Source organism: Cavia porcellus, unplaced genomic scaffold (assembly GCF_034190915.1).
Source record: "Cavia porcellus strain 051 isolate PalLab524CR breed Dunkin Hartley unplaced genomic scaffold, mCavPor4.1 scaffold_6, whole genome shotgun sequence".
Taxonomy (NCBI): domain Eukaryota; kingdom Metazoa; phylum Chordata; class Mammalia; order Rodentia; family Caviidae; genus Cavia; species Cavia porcellus.
The window spans coordinates 89,064,387-89,079,124 of NW_026947489.1; the positions used below are offsets into that span (position 1 = coordinate 89,064,387).

The 14,738-nt window shown below is 48.8% G+C and overlaps 1 protein-coding gene across 2 annotated transcripts; it reads left to right on the plus strand.

The window, feature by feature from the left end:
* The first annotated feature begins 5,978 nt into the window (after nucleotides 1-5,978).
* Nucleotides 5,979-9,857, plus strand: Tob1 (transducer of ERBB2, 1). Of its 2 annotated transcripts, none has more exons than XM_063251313.1 (2): nucleotides 5,979-6,124; nucleotides 7,824-9,857. In XM_063251313.1, exon 2 carries the CDS (start codon nucleotides 7,972-7,974, stop codon nucleotides 9,064-9,066), a length of 1,095 nt encoding a protein of 364 aa, XP_063107383.1. In that variant the 5' UTR covers nucleotides 5,979-6,124; nucleotides 7,824-7,971; the 3' UTR covers nucleotides 9,067-9,857. The 2 variants fall into 2 exon arrangements, with proteins under 2 accessions (XP_063107383.1, XP_003466886.1); XM_003466838.5 differs by lacking the exon at nucleotides 5,979-6,124 and adding an exon at nucleotides 6,665-7,273.
* Nucleotides 9,858-14,738: the final 4,881 nt, after the last annotated feature.

The following is a 14,738-nucleotide window of genomic DNA, read 5'->3' on the forward strand; positions in this document are numbered from 1 at the left end:
TAGGCTGGCCTGGAATTCACAATGATCTTCCTGCCTCAGTCTGCCAAATGCTGGGATGACAGGTATGTACCACTGTCCCTGGAGTAAATTTTTTTTTTTTTTTTTTTTTTTTTTTGGTACCAGGGATTGAACTTACAACCTCAAGTTTGCCAGGCAGGCGCTTACACCACTGAGCTAAATCCCTGCCCGCCCCCCCAGGAAATTTTTTAAATGGGCTCCAATGTTTTCACATTTTTTTCTTGAGGGGTGGAGTTCTGTCCTGTCGCCTTTGAATTTAGCTTTTTAGCTTTTGACTACTGTAACCAAGTGAGCCTGGTACAGTGGTGCTTCACATCTGACCTGGCTCCTAGAAGACCACACAATTGCCAGGCGTGGTGGCACACGCTGTCATCCCAGCACCAGAGAGGCTGAGGTAGGAGGATCGCTGGAAAATGGAGGCCAGCCTGGCCTTCATAGAAGTTCAAATCCATCCTGGACTTCATAGTGAGACTCTATCTCAAACACAAACAAACAAACAGAAAGACACAGGGCTCCCTCGGAAAGTTCTCTCTCCACAGGCTCCCCCTCCAGAAGCTTCCTCTTAGACCCACTGCCAGCTATGTGGAGCCTGGCCTGGGGGCACAAAGAGGCCATGCCCTGTCCCCAGCAGCTGAGCCAGCATTTATGCCTGGGCGCTGGATACCAGTGCTGGGATGCTTGGGACCCGCCCTGCCCGACCTGGGACTTGCTGGGCATGTGTGGCTGTCTAAAGTTAAACTGCAATGAACAGCGTCACTTTCCACCACCCTGGCTGCGTTTCCAGTGTCTTGTCACGAAGTGCCCGTGGGTTTAGGTGGCAGGGACGTGGCATATTTCCATCTTTGGGAGAAGTGCTGTTGTTACACAGATCTATTCCAGAGGATTCTGTTGTTATTTGACACAAGAGCTCAGTGTGCTGTCCAGGCTGGCCTTGAACTTCTGGCGATCCTCCTGCCTCTGCCTCCAGAGTCCTGGGATGTCAGGCATGTGCCACTACACAGCCTCCTTGCACCACAGCACAAGGCACAGTGCATGAGGCCTGAGAAATGCGTGAGCTCGCAGCAGCAGCTGCCACAACCATCAAGTGTATATATAATCATGTTCTATTTTAGCAGGCAGAGCTGCACAATAACATATGTAGCCCGTGCTTTCAATGTATTTAAAGGACTCTTAACAACATTCGCTCACACAGAACTTTAAATAAATGTTCTTTGTACTTAGAATGTCGTGAACAGTGTATCGGCTCCTAGAATCTGGGCTAGAATCTCCCGCTGCAATCGAATGCCTCACTCTCTGGCAAATGCAAAGCAATTCCAAGATTTAGTTTAGTGGTGGTGTGCAGCACTCAGGAAGCTGAGGTAGGAGGATCTCTGGGAGTTCAAGGCCAGCCTGATCTACACAGTGAATTCACGGCCAGTTTGAACTATATAGTTGAGACCCTGTCTCAAAACATAAAATAATAAAAGATGCAATTTGGACTCTGGTTCTTCATATTAACAGGGAGTAAACAAGTTACAGGGAGACCTTTCCCTTCCAGCCCAAGCTGCGGATACATGGGTTTGTCCAACACTATCTGGTTGTCTTTTAATTACCAAAGTCTGCCTGGCAGTCTGTCCTGTGAGCTGGGCCTTCACTACAGTCTTGGGTAGAAGCCCCAGGAAATCATGCTCAGGGTTCCTCGGACACAGGTGTAGGCCTACCTTTGGGAAATGCTGGGAAAGTATGGTGTACATGGTTTTTAATAATTCAGTCATTCGGGGGGGCTGGGGATTTAGCTCAGCGGCATAAGCGCCTGCCTTGCAAGCAGGCGGTCGTGAGTTTGATCCCCGGTACTGATAAAAGGAAAAAAAAAAGTGTAAAAAAAAAAAATTCAGTCATTTGTTTATACTTCTTAAAAAAATCAGAGATATACATGCTATAGTGTATGTGGCATGGCTGTCTAAGAAGAAATGGATAACAGTAACACACTTGCATGTTGCCACTGGGCTGTTTTTGGTTTTTTGAAGACAGGGTCTCACTATGTATCCAGACTGGTCTCAAACTCACAGTGATCCTCCTGCCTCAGCCTCCCAAGTGCTAGGATTACAGGTGTGTACCACCACACCTGGCTGATTGCCTTATTTTCAAATAAAGGTTCAAATAAAGGTTGATTCCCTAGAAGTGAAATAAAGCTTAGTAATACACAGCACTTAAGGCCAGGACTGATCCCTCCCTGAAATCAAAACTGTGCACGCTAGTGTTTGTGAGGTAACAATTCAGCACACTTTTAAGAATCATATTTTGCCATGATGCTAGAAGTTGTTTGTTACCAGTAACGCTTATCTTCCTGTCCGGGTCCCCTCTAGGATTGCTGCAGGTTGCCAGGTGGTGATGGCACAGCTGGGTATCTGGGGACCCCACCTCTGCTCAGGAGGGAGGAAATCTCTCAGGAGTGATGCATGATGCGTCTCTGCCTGGAGCCTCCTGTCAAACTCTTTTCTTCTGTTGAGCTATGTGAGCATTTACAGATCCACTCCCATGCGCACTCCAAAATGTTAGATAGCAATTAGCCGGCCAAGGGGTTCTTTGAAGTACAAACTTTACATAAAAGACACTTTGTACCTTGTGATTGCCAATGTTCAAAAGACAGTTATCTCTTTTCCCTTTTATTTGCCATTCACTTTGAAAAAGAGTTACATGATTTCTTAGAGGCATCAGTTACTTATTTATGTACCTATGTATGTTTTTGAAGATAAGTTCTCACTATGTGGTTCAGGCTGGCCTTGAACTCCCTAGGTAGCCCAGGTTAGCCAGAACCCGAAGCAATCCTGCCTCAGTCTCTTGAGTGCTAGGATTAGAGGTCACTGTATGGGATGTTGTCAAATTTTATTTTACTTCATTTATTTATTTTGGTACTATTAATGGAACTCACGACCTTGCGCTTGCCAGGCAGGTGCTTACACTGCTGAGCTAAATCCCCAGCCCTTGTTGTCAAATTTTAAATGTGGACTTTTTTTTTAAATGAAAGGGATACTACAGCTGGGCATGCTGGTACATGCCTATCATTCCAGCACTTGGAAGGCTGAGGCAGGACTATTACCTCGAGTTTGAGAACAGCCTGAATTACAAAACCAAGATCCTGTTTAAAACAACCACCAAGCGATATTGTAGATGACCTAATCCAATTTTTTTTATAGATAAGAAAACTAAAAATCGAGGCAGGCATGGTGGCTCACATCTGTAGTCCCAGCACTCCGGAGGCTGAGGCAGGAGGATCATTGTGAGTTCAAGACCAGCTACAAAGTGGGCTACAAAGTAAGCTCAAGGCCAGCCCGAACTGCATAGAGACCCTGTCAAAAATAAATAAATAAAATAAAATAAAACACACTGGGCTCAACACCCTCTTAAACTCCTGGATTGAGTAGCAATAACTCATATACTTTTAATTATTTTTTTTTCTTTTTTGGTACTGGGGATCGAACTCAGGGCTCCTGTGTACCAGGCAGGCACTGAGCTACATCCCCAGCCCTCACTCCTACATTCTTGACATCTAAATGTCTGACTTAGAAATTCAGTGTACTGTTATAGGTGTTTAATTGGTACCTACCAGCTAAGGGCACTCATATTTTTTTCTGGGATTACAGATTGGTGAACGTTCAGACAAGCAAGTTTGTGTCTCTCTGTGGAGAATCCTTTAAAAATACAGATAAGGTTGACAAAATTATGATTCATCTATTTTAGTTAAGATATTTTCATCTCAGATAAGCCTAATATGTGCCCCTAATTATAGTAATACATTTTCTAAATTACGAATCAAGACACATGGCCCCACATAAGGAATTCTGTGTTTGGTAGAAAAACATTATTTTCCTATGATAAGAAATTATGCTTCTGGGGAGCACGAAAAAAATCTAGCATTTTTCTTGCTAAGCAGTTCCCAAAATATCCTACCTACTTTCTTGCCATTTCTGTGCTCAACTAATTATAAAATTTAAAAAGAGCCCATTTTTATTACAAACAGAATGTTCATTATGGGACACCAAAACCATGGTACGAATAATTTTTAAAATATTTCGATGCAGATGAAGGGATATTTTCACTTTAAAACGTTTATCAGTTTCATAATTTGATCCCATTCTTTTCTGTCTACAATTTCAAAAAAAAAAAAAAAGAGAGAAATTTAAGTACTAAAAATAAGTCAGAATTTAAAGAGTCACCGAGTAAAACTTCTATGTTCTTAAAAAACAAAAGCGCTGCCGAGCTTCAGGAATCTGTACAATAAACACGCAATCGGTCACCTGACTCCGCACCCTCAGCCCCCTGCAAGGAGCCTTCTCCTCTACCCTCTCGCACTTTTTTTTTAGCAATATCCTTTCTGAATGAGGTTTCGTTTAGCGGGGGAGGCGACAGCGCCCGGGACTTGGTCGGGCGAGGAGGCGACAGCCCGATTCCGCGTCCTTGGGACCAAGACGAGGGCTACACCGCCCGCCACCGCCCCCCACTGCGCGCCGAGCTGCGGTCGAGGCTCCTTGGGGCAGGTTAAGTACCAGGCCCCGGCGTCAGGAGGGAAGGCGGCGCCCCGCTGGTGTTTTTCCAGGAAGTGCTCCTGGAGGGCCGAGGACGGGAAAGGGGCAGGGGAGGCCTGCGAAGACCGCTCCATTCATCGCCGCTCCCCTCCGCCCGGCTCCCCCTGAATGTCTTTCCTCTTTCTCTAGCCCGAGTTTGACGTCCGTCTCCTGGACACCAGGCAGCCAATCGCGTGGTTGCTAGGGGACAGGCGCGGCCAATCAGACGCCGTTGCTACCTGTGAGCAATATTTTTAGCCAAGACAGACGCCCGATTCCACTCCCACTGTAGCTCTGGGTGTTTCTTGGTGGCAGGTTGGGGGAAAGGCGCTTACCCGTCCCCTCGGAGTCCCTTCTTTGCCTACTCCCCGGGTACCCGAGCGTCGTTCAATCCCGAACTATCTTACACGCGCACCTCAGGAAGGCTCTATGTGACAGCCAGCCCTGAAATACAAGCATGCGCGCCTCTAGAGGCACACGCGCGCGCACTTGCCATCTTGTCAAGGCGCGAGCTGCGATATGTGAAATACAATGCGATTCTTCTCAGTCTCCGAGTTGCCGCCAGGTGGCCCGGGGAGGCAGTTAAACTGCCATCTAGCGCGAGGTGGGTGAGGCGGCCTCCCGTCCCCGCCCCCAGCACGGCCGGGGGTCTCGAAGCTGCCCCCGTCGGGTGGCCGTTGGCCTCCGCCCTGCGGCAGCAGGTCACATTCAGTGACCCGGACGCACGCGTCCGGGTCACAGTCCGCCCTTTCCATGGATTCCTCTGGGGCAGGCTGCAGACCCGCTTGTCCGCGAGTAGGATTTTCCTCAGCCACGTCTCGCTCGGGTCGGGCATTTTGTGCAGTCTCTCCCCTCCTTCTCAGGCCTTGGATTCTCCTCCCTGTCCCCCCCCCCGCCCCCGCCGCGTTGCCACCTGCTCGGCTCCCCTCCCCCTTTCTCCCCGGCGCAGTCCACCCAGCAAGCGTCAGGTTCCGCCCCGCCCCTTTCCCCCATTGGCACGTCTCTCCCCCAATCCCTTTCCAAATTTTCTCTTAATCCCGCCTACAGCCCCTCCGAACCGTGTCACCTTCTCCCCCCTCCCGGTCCGGCGCTGCCAGACAGGACGCGGTCAGGCGGGATTTGGCCAATAGCGTTGGGGGGCGGGGCAGGGGCGGAGCCGGCCGGCGCAGGGCTGGGAGGGCGAGGAATGGTTTCGCGGCCCCGAGCTGTGTGACGCGAGCGGGCGCGCGCGCCCCCACGGTGGTGGTGGAGGGGGGGCCACAGGCGGAGCCTATAAAAGGAGAGGCGGGGCGCGCGCCCCGGCAGAAGGAGCCAAGCTCTGGCCCGGCGCAGGTGGACGCAGTACGGGGACGCTGGGCCAGGCACCGGGCTGTGTAGAGAAGAGAGCGCGCTCCCCTGACCCCGTCCCCGCCGCCCGAGCCAGCGCTCCCGAGGCCCACCCAGGCCCCGTTCGCTTCCCCGTCTGCCGCGGTGGCGGCGTCACGCACTCGGCCTGCCGGCCGCCCCAGCCTCCGCGCCCCCGCCCCGCCCCGCCCCCGCTGCCCGCGGCCCCAAAGCAGCCCGTAAGTACCGCGGGGCGGCGGGCGCGGAGCGGGGGTGCGAGCTCTGAAGACGAGGGGGCGGGCGGGGGGAAGCTGCAGCGTCGTCGAGCTTCGGGCCTCGGACACTCGGGGACGGCGGGGTCGCAGTCCCCAGGACCCGAGGGACGGATCGATCGTCCCGGCCCGGGGCGAGTGCCGGGAGCTAGAGGTCGGGGCGCCCGGGCGGAGCGGGGCGCTCGCGGAGGGCACTGGGGTCCGAGGGACCGATGGCCGCCGGGGCCGAAAATGGTGGCGGGGGACCAGTGCTCCCGGGCGCTGGCCGAGCCCCAGGAGGGGGCGGGGAGCGGCGGGTCGGGTTACGGGGGTGGGGTGGGGGTGACCCGACTGCGGCTCGCGCCCGACCTGCACGGAGCCCGGTGCCCTCGATCCCTTGCCGGCTCCGCAGGGAGCAGGCTCGCTCGCCGCCTCTTCCTCCTCCTCCACCACCTCCTCCACCACCTCCTCCTTCTCTTGCTGCCGCCGTAGCGCTTGGGCTCCCAGCGCTGTGAGCAGAAATCTAATGAGATCCAAACTGGCTGTTTATGTAATTCCTCGCTCCCCAGCTTAAGGCGTTACTTGCAAACCACCTTCCTCCCCCGAGCACGCACCTCGCTCGGCTGCGCCTTCCGTAGTCGCGCTCCATAGGCTGCCTTGACCGGCCCTTGGGTTTTCGGCTTTGGAAAGTGTTGGTAGTTTTAGGGGGGCAGCCGGGGATTCTTTTCCCTTTGTCACCACCATATAGCTCCATATGGAAAATGGAACAGACCATTCACACCAACTTGTTTGTTGTTGTTGTTTTTAAATGCCCTTTTTAATCAACCTTGGTGTACATATATCCTTTGCAAATATCTTCTGTTCGCCCTTGGTCTTTTCTTATCCCCGCCCAGTGCTGATCCAGCAAACGTTTAAAGGTCGACCTTTGCCTGTGTGCCTCTGCCCCTCCGCTTTTTTATCTGGAGAGGGAGGGAGGTGGCTTTTAAAATCCGACTTAGACTGAGCACTCCTGCCCTTTAAACAGAATAATCAATAAGTGTTGCTTTTGTGACAGGAGGCATTTAAGAACTGGAAAAACACACGGTGACAGGAAGAGAAGCCCAGGAGCACAGCGTGTGTGTCCCCTTAGGGCCCACGGTAGGGCAGAGTATGGGATAATTGGGTTCCTAATTTCATTTGCCGCTGGGATTGGTTGTTTAGAATTTAGTGCCTGTAATTTTAGCATCATGGACTTAGGAAATTAAAGCAATTTTTCTAACTTCTCAAATTTCAGGATTGTTCATGTAGATCTGAGTTAAACAAGATAGATCCAAAATGAGCTAAAATACAGGATTTGCTTCTAAATTGGTGACTAGCAGCAAAAATAATGCTGAACTTCCAAAAAAGTGGCATTTATATATATATACGTGGGATTGGCCCATAGTAGTTTCTGGTAAATATTCTTGGTAAGGATTGAGGGAAGAAAAATCACCCATATTCTGGAGATCTTGAATTCTGCACAGAAGCAACAAATAATAGGGCTAAACAATAGTTTTACCTGTAAATCTATATTTTTCCATGAGACTTTTGAACTGTAATAAGCAGTTTTGTAATTGTACACGTTTTTATGTTGTACTGATTTTATTAGATCGTGGGAGCTACATTTATCTTACTTGGACGTGTTTGTTTTTGCTTTTGTTTTCTTAAGGGAGCACGACCGCTTGAGGTGAAGGAGAATCTTCTCATACCAGCACTTTGAATGAAAATCTGTTTCTCTGCCACAGCCTGAACACTCTCCATTTGTTTGTTTCCTTGTGGAGGAGTCGAAACACACCTAACTTTGTGGCATAGCAGCTATGCAGCTTGAAATCCAAGTAGCACTAAATTTTATTATTTCCTATTTGTACAATAAGCTTCCTAGGAGACGTGTCAACATTTTTGGTGAAGAACTCGAAAGACTTCTTAAGAAGAAATATGAAGGGCACTGGTATCCTGAAAAGCCATACAAAGGATCAGGGTTTCGATGCATCCATGTCGGGGAGAAGGTGGACCCAGTGATTGAGCAAGCGTCCAAGGAGAGCGGCTTGGACATCGACGATGTGCGTGGTAACCTGCCCCAGGACCTGAGCGTCTGGATCGACCCGTTCGAGGTCTCCTACCAGATCGGTGAGAAGGGGCCGGTAAAAGTGCTCTATGTGGACGACAGTACAGAAAACGGATGTGAGCTGGATAAGGAGATCAAGAACAGCTTTAACCCAGAGGCACAGGTCTTCATGCCCATCAGCGACCCGGCCTCATCCGTGTCCAGCTCTCCATCGCCTCCCTTTGGTCACTCTGCTGCTGTGAGCCCCACCTTCATGCCCCGTTCCACCCAGCCTTTAACCTTCACCACTGCCACCTTTGCAGCCACTAAGTTCGGCTCCACCAAAATGAAGAACAGCGGCCGGGGCAACAAGGGGGCGCGCACGTCCCCCACCCACCTGGGCCTGAACGTGAGCGACCTCCTGAAGCAGAAAGCCATCTCCTCCTCCATGCACTCTCTGTACGGGCTGGGCCTGGGGAGCCCGCAGCAGCCCCAGTCTCAGCCCCAGCAACTGCAGCAGCCGCCGCAGCCCCAGCAGCAGCAGCAGCAACAGCAGCAGCAGCCACCGTCCCAGCCACCACCCCCACCGCCACCCCCACAGCAGCCCCAGCAGCAGAAAACCTCCGCACTGTCCCCCAATGCCAAGGAATTCATCTTCCCCAACATGCAGGGTCAAGGTAGCGGCACCAATGGAATGTTCCCAGGTGACAGCCCCTGTAGCCTCAGTCCTCTCCAGTACAGCAATGCCTTTGATGTGTTTGCGGCCTACGGAGGCCTCAACGAGAAGTCTTTTGTCGATGGCTTGAATTTTAGCTTAAATAACATGCAGTATTCTAACCAGCAATTCCAGCCTGTCATGGCTAACTAAAGAGAAAACCTGAGAAAAGCACCGGAGGAGCTCAAATGAGGGCCCAAGGGGGAGTTTTTTTTTTTTTTTTTTTTTTTTTTTTCCCCCTTGGAAACCTCCTTGAGATTTCTTTTTTCCTTTTAAGCTTGTAGTAAGGATACATTCAGGCTTGGTTACAAAAATAAAACGTGTCATTTTTCATTTGCCAACCAAGCACAAAGTTATTTTATACTGACTGTGTGTTTTAAAGTATCCGCTCAGATATGGCCTCTTACAGTATTTAAGATAGAGCAAGGACATGGCTGATTTTTTTTTTTTTTTTATAAAAAATTGGCACTAATAAGTGGGTTTATTGGTCTTTTCTAATTGTATAATTTAATTTAGTACAAAGTTTGTAAAATATCAGAGGATATATATATTGTTTCTACGACATGGTATTGCATTTATATCTTTTTACTACGGTGATCTGTGAGAGCAGCAGCTTCATGTTGTATTTTTTTTACTGAAATTGTAAAATATCCATCTTAAAGACATCAGCTATTCTCAAAATTGTGTACAGGATATTCCTTTCGTGGTGGAATTAAAATGTACGAATATTTGCTTTTTCAAAAAAAATGTATTTTCTGTTAAAGGTTTAAAGATTTTTGCTATATATTATGGAAGAAAATGTAATCGTAAATATTAATTTTGTACCTATATTGTGCAATACTTGAAAAAAACGGTATAAAAGTATTTTGAGTCAGTGTCTTACATGTTAAGAGGGACTGAAATAGTTTATATTAAGTTTGTATTAAAATTCTTAAAAATTAAAACTGTCTGTCATGTGGTCTTTGTTTGGAAGAAAGCTCTTTGGTTGGAAATGTGTCAGAAGAAAGCTGGTGTGCACTGAACCACAAGGGAATCATGGAAAGCAGTGGCTGCCCATGTCTGCCTCCTCCACAGTTGTGGTCGCCTGGCCAGTCCTTGGGACAGCTTTGGTTTTTATGTTTTGTTTTTGTTCTTTGGGAGACTAGGTCTCCCTGTGTAGTTCAGGCTGGACTTGAACTCAATCCTGCCTCAGCCTCCCCAGCGCTGGGGTTACAAGCGTGCAGCATGACTCCCTGCCTCCTGGCCGGGGCAGTGGGAACTTAAACTTGGCTTCCCAGTCAGAGGCAGCTTTTTTTAACAACTCTCGTCACTCCATGCCCGCCCCCCCTTTTCCATGGTGAATCTGGTGTGTGAAGCTTATTTTGTAGCAAAATTTTTTAATGTCAGGGCTGGGGGTTTAGCTCAGTGGCATAAGCACCTGCCTTGAAAGCAGGCTGTCGCGAGTTCGATCCCCGGTACCGATAAAAAGGAAAAAGACAAAAAAAAATTTTTTTAATGTCATGCTGACACCTAGAAGGGTTCCAGGAATGTGAAGTTCCCTGTGATCTGAGAGGACTTGAAGTTTTTATAGAGAGATCACAGGATCACTTTCCTGCATTTGCATGGGAGATGAATAACGCGAAGCTGGCTGAGACAGAGCAGCTCACCTACCTAAGAGCCTGGTCTTGTTTTCTAAGCCTTGCAGTTCAGTACAGAACTAGATGACTTGTCCCCCAAATCTTCACATTTGGACAGGTGGTTAATGTTCATTATCTATGCTCTTTTTCTCAGAAAAATGGCTTTTTGCAAGTGGTATCCAACCCTGCTAGCTGGAGTTGTACTGTTTTGGTTTTTTTGAACTGTGTCACTAATCCAGCCTGGCCTTGAATTTGAAGTGATTCTCCTGCCTCAGCCTCCTTCCTAAATGCTGGGATGACAGGCATGTACCTCCATGCCCAGCTGGTTTGCAGCCTCAGGATTGGTTTCTGGCCTGGAAGCTGTAGAGTCTTGGTGAGGATGGTGTTTATTTGGTTTTGTTGCTGTTGTTTTAACTATAATTAACACCTTTAAATGAATCATTTCAAATGTTCACTCACCCACTAATGCCACCACACCAGTGAGAAAATTGTCTTCAACTGGAAATGAGAAACAACTGGTTTCATAGTAAGAAACCAGCGCTGTCTGAGTTTCCAGTGAAATAAATCTGGCCTCCAGTGAGCGTTTGGATACCAGTCTACAAAAGCCTTTTGTCACTTAGCCGTGCAGTGTTGAGCAAAGAGAGGTTTGAAGGAGACAAGCCCTGGAAATCACGGAGCCAGGCCTTTTGGTCGGCTCCATGGTGAGGCTTTGTCCTCTGGTGGACAGAATGAGGCTAGGAAGAAGCATGGGGATGTGGGGCGGGGGGGACAGTGCACCCATTTGTGCCACCCTCCTCCGTCGCGGCCCTGTGATCGTTCGCCAAGGCAGGGCAGGAATAGTTAACAGACCCCGGCTGCAGGGAAACTGCTGGAGGTGGAGAAAGGCTCTGGGAATCAACATCCTTTTTCTGCAAACCAGGGCGAGGCACTGGGTGGATGGGAACGCTGACCACGTTCAGCTTCTCTGCGGAGCTGGAGCTTACGGAGCGCGAGTTTGAGCTCTTGAGGGCTCACTGCGTTGTGGTGCGCGTGTGTCTGACGCACATTTTATCCTGATTGTTTTCATGAAAACTGTTAGAGTCTGATGTCCTTGAGGGCTGTGCTTTTAGCACAGAGAATGAACGAAGGCCCTGTTTGCATGCCTTTCTGCCCATTAGGCATGGGAAAACTTCAAAGTGTCTTTGTCTATCATAAGAAAGCTTCCATCTTAGTCCTGAATCTTTCTCCGCTCTCAGCCGTCACTCGTGGCCTCTGCATGAATTCTGTTTGGTGACAGCTGGAGGATCCTTAGTCTTAGAGGAGCCTTAGCCTCAGAGTCCCCTGCCCTGGTGCCCAGCATACGCCCTGTGGATTCCAGCTCCCAACTGCAGCTGCCTGAGTTTAGCAGGTAAGTTTCCTGTGATTAGTTAGCACCACTCGGGAAGCTGAAATAAAGGAGCTTAAAATGCTTCTCCAAGACTTGCCATCAACTCCATGCCCAGTTAGATGTCTTTAGGGTTAGCGTCTTCATAAGGCTATTTTAAAATAAGTCACTGAGACAAAAAAAAAAGGAGCTGGAGATTTAGCTCAGCGGCATAAGCACCTGCCTTGCAGGCAAGCAGTCGTGAGTTTGATCCCTGGTACTGATAAACAGGAAAAAGACAAAAAAAAAAAAAAAGTCACTGCCCTAGCATGGTGGTGCACACCTGTCATCCCAGCACTCAGGAGGCTAAGGCAGGAGGATTGCTGCAAGTTCAAAGCCAGCCTAGGCTACATAGTGAGTTCAAGGCCAGCCTGAACTGCATAGCAAGACCCTGTCTCAAAAAAAAAAAAAAAAAACCAGAAAAACCTAGCAACATATAAGGAAAAAGTGTGTCTTTTTCTTTTCTAATACGGTTCATGAGCTGCCTAGAGTACCCAATACCACCTGACCTCAGCACACTGTGTGCAGTTTGGTTTGGTTTTGTGGGGCTGGAGATCCAACCAGAAGTCTAGGCACACAGTCTCCGTGGAACCGTATGCTCAGCCCCGCACCTATGTGTTATTTGTAGCTTAACTAAGGATGATTTGGCTGCCACCTTGCGTCGCAGCAGGCTCGATGGTGGAGACGGTGGATGTGCGAGAAGCCACTTGGTGCCTGGTGTCCCTCTCGATTCCCAGACCGCTGATCATTAGCAACAGGCACTGGGGGAAGTACCTGGCCTGCAGCTCAGTGCAGAGCGGAGCATCACCCCAATCGTTAAAGTGCGCCTTATTATTAGCATTCAGCTAAGAGGTAAAAAGCTTGGAGACCGTGCTTCACAGCCATCCCGATACAGACAAGGAGGGCCCGCAGTCATGCCTTGGGGTGCAGCCATGGGAAAGCAGTTCAGGACCCCGCAGATAGCAAAACCTGGGGCTGCTTAAGTCCCTAATATAAAAAGGCCTAGTATTTAATTGCATCCAATCCTCTCCTGAACTTAAATTCATTTCTAGATTATTTACAGGGTTGGGGATTTAGCTCAGTGGCACAAGCACCTGCCTGGCAAGCTTGAGGTCACGAGTTCGATCCCTGGTACAAAAAAAAAAGTAGATTATTTACAATCCCTAACACAATCTAAATGATGTGGAAATCGCTCTTAGGCTGTATTGTTTAGGGAACAACACTACAAAAACATCGTCTTCAAGTATCTGTCTACTGCGGTGGTTTGAATTCCTGCATGCAGAATCTGCAGGGGAAAGTGTGGCTGTCCAGCCTAAGCCAGTGGGATGTGTGCTCTGTCAAAGCTGGAAATCTGGGGGCTGTGGATTTAGCTCAGCGGCATAAGCACCTGCCTTGCAAGCAGGCGGTCATGAGTTCGATCCACGGTACCGATAAAAATGAAAAAGACAAAAAAAAAAAAAAAAAAGAGCTGGAAATCTGTACAGATGTGAGCAAAACAGCCTTCCTGAAGACCAGCATGTGAAACAGACCTTGCTGACTGAAACCTGGTACAAAGTTTAGCATGCCAGTAAGCAGAAGTTTAATCAGTCTGGGTCAGGAGATCATTCAGGATCAGAGTTGAGGTTTTTTGTTTTGTTTGTTTGTTTTTGCAACAGGGACTCTGCTATGTGGTTCAGGCAGGCTTTGAACTCACTAGCCCAGGCTGGCCTTGAACTCACAGGGATGCTCCTACCTCAGCCTCCCAAGGGCTGGGATCCCAGATGTGTGCCGGCATGCCCAGTCAGGGCTCTCTGGTGTTTGCAATACTGGGAGATACTACATTCTTATCTGGAAGACCCAGGCTTTATATCTGTGTGTGTGCAATTGAAAACTTGGGACATGTGTTTGTCAAAGTCATTTTTTATCTTGTAAATGAGTTATTTAACAAATACAGAAGGGCTGGGGTTTAGCTCAGTGGCATAAGTGCCTACTTGGCAAGCACAAAGTTGTGAGTTCGATCCCCAGTAACAAAAAATAAAACAAAAGCAGACCAAACAAATACTCATAGAATATTATGTGCCAAGCATGGTTCTAAGCAATTTATAGAAAGGGCTGGGGGTTGGGGGACAGTGCTGAAGCACAAAAGCCTTATTCACCCAAGCCCTGGTGGCTGAGAAGTGGCAGACTGGGATTCGAACTTGAGCCAACTCAGCATTCTGCTCCAAAGCCCTATGTTTTGTTCTCCTGTGGTCAGTTAATATTCTGATTTGAATCCAAGGGAATAAATCCCTTTTTGATCTATTAACCACAAGCCTGGTACAATTTCCACAGAAGCATAATGTGAAGGGTACATACAATGAAAAGCTACCATATTACCCATGGCTATCAGTCAGTTTTGCATTACTGTATCAAAATGCCTGGGGCAATTAGCTTATAAGGAGAAAAGGTGTATTAACCTCCTCCTGTCCCATCTAAGTCAGACTGGGTGGCCCCATTCTTTAGGTCTCTGGTGTAGGCACCAGCTGGCTATTGTGGGGACTGCCTGTTAGTGAGACTGCTCCAACCATGAGCCAGGGAGAAGCCAGAGACAGGACTAGCTGGGGTCCCACACGCCCCACCCTTTAAAGGCACACAGTGTCTCCCAACCGGGCACCTGCACACGAGTTCCGGGAGACCCTGTATCCAAGTCACAGTCTCACGCTCCAGAATCAGGGCATTCGGAGAGAGTCACTTTATATTTCCACTGGCCATAAACTGTAATCAAAGGCTATCTAGAAATGTGTTCACAAATCACTAAGTTATACCAGTGCTCTAATTTTGTTCGCTTT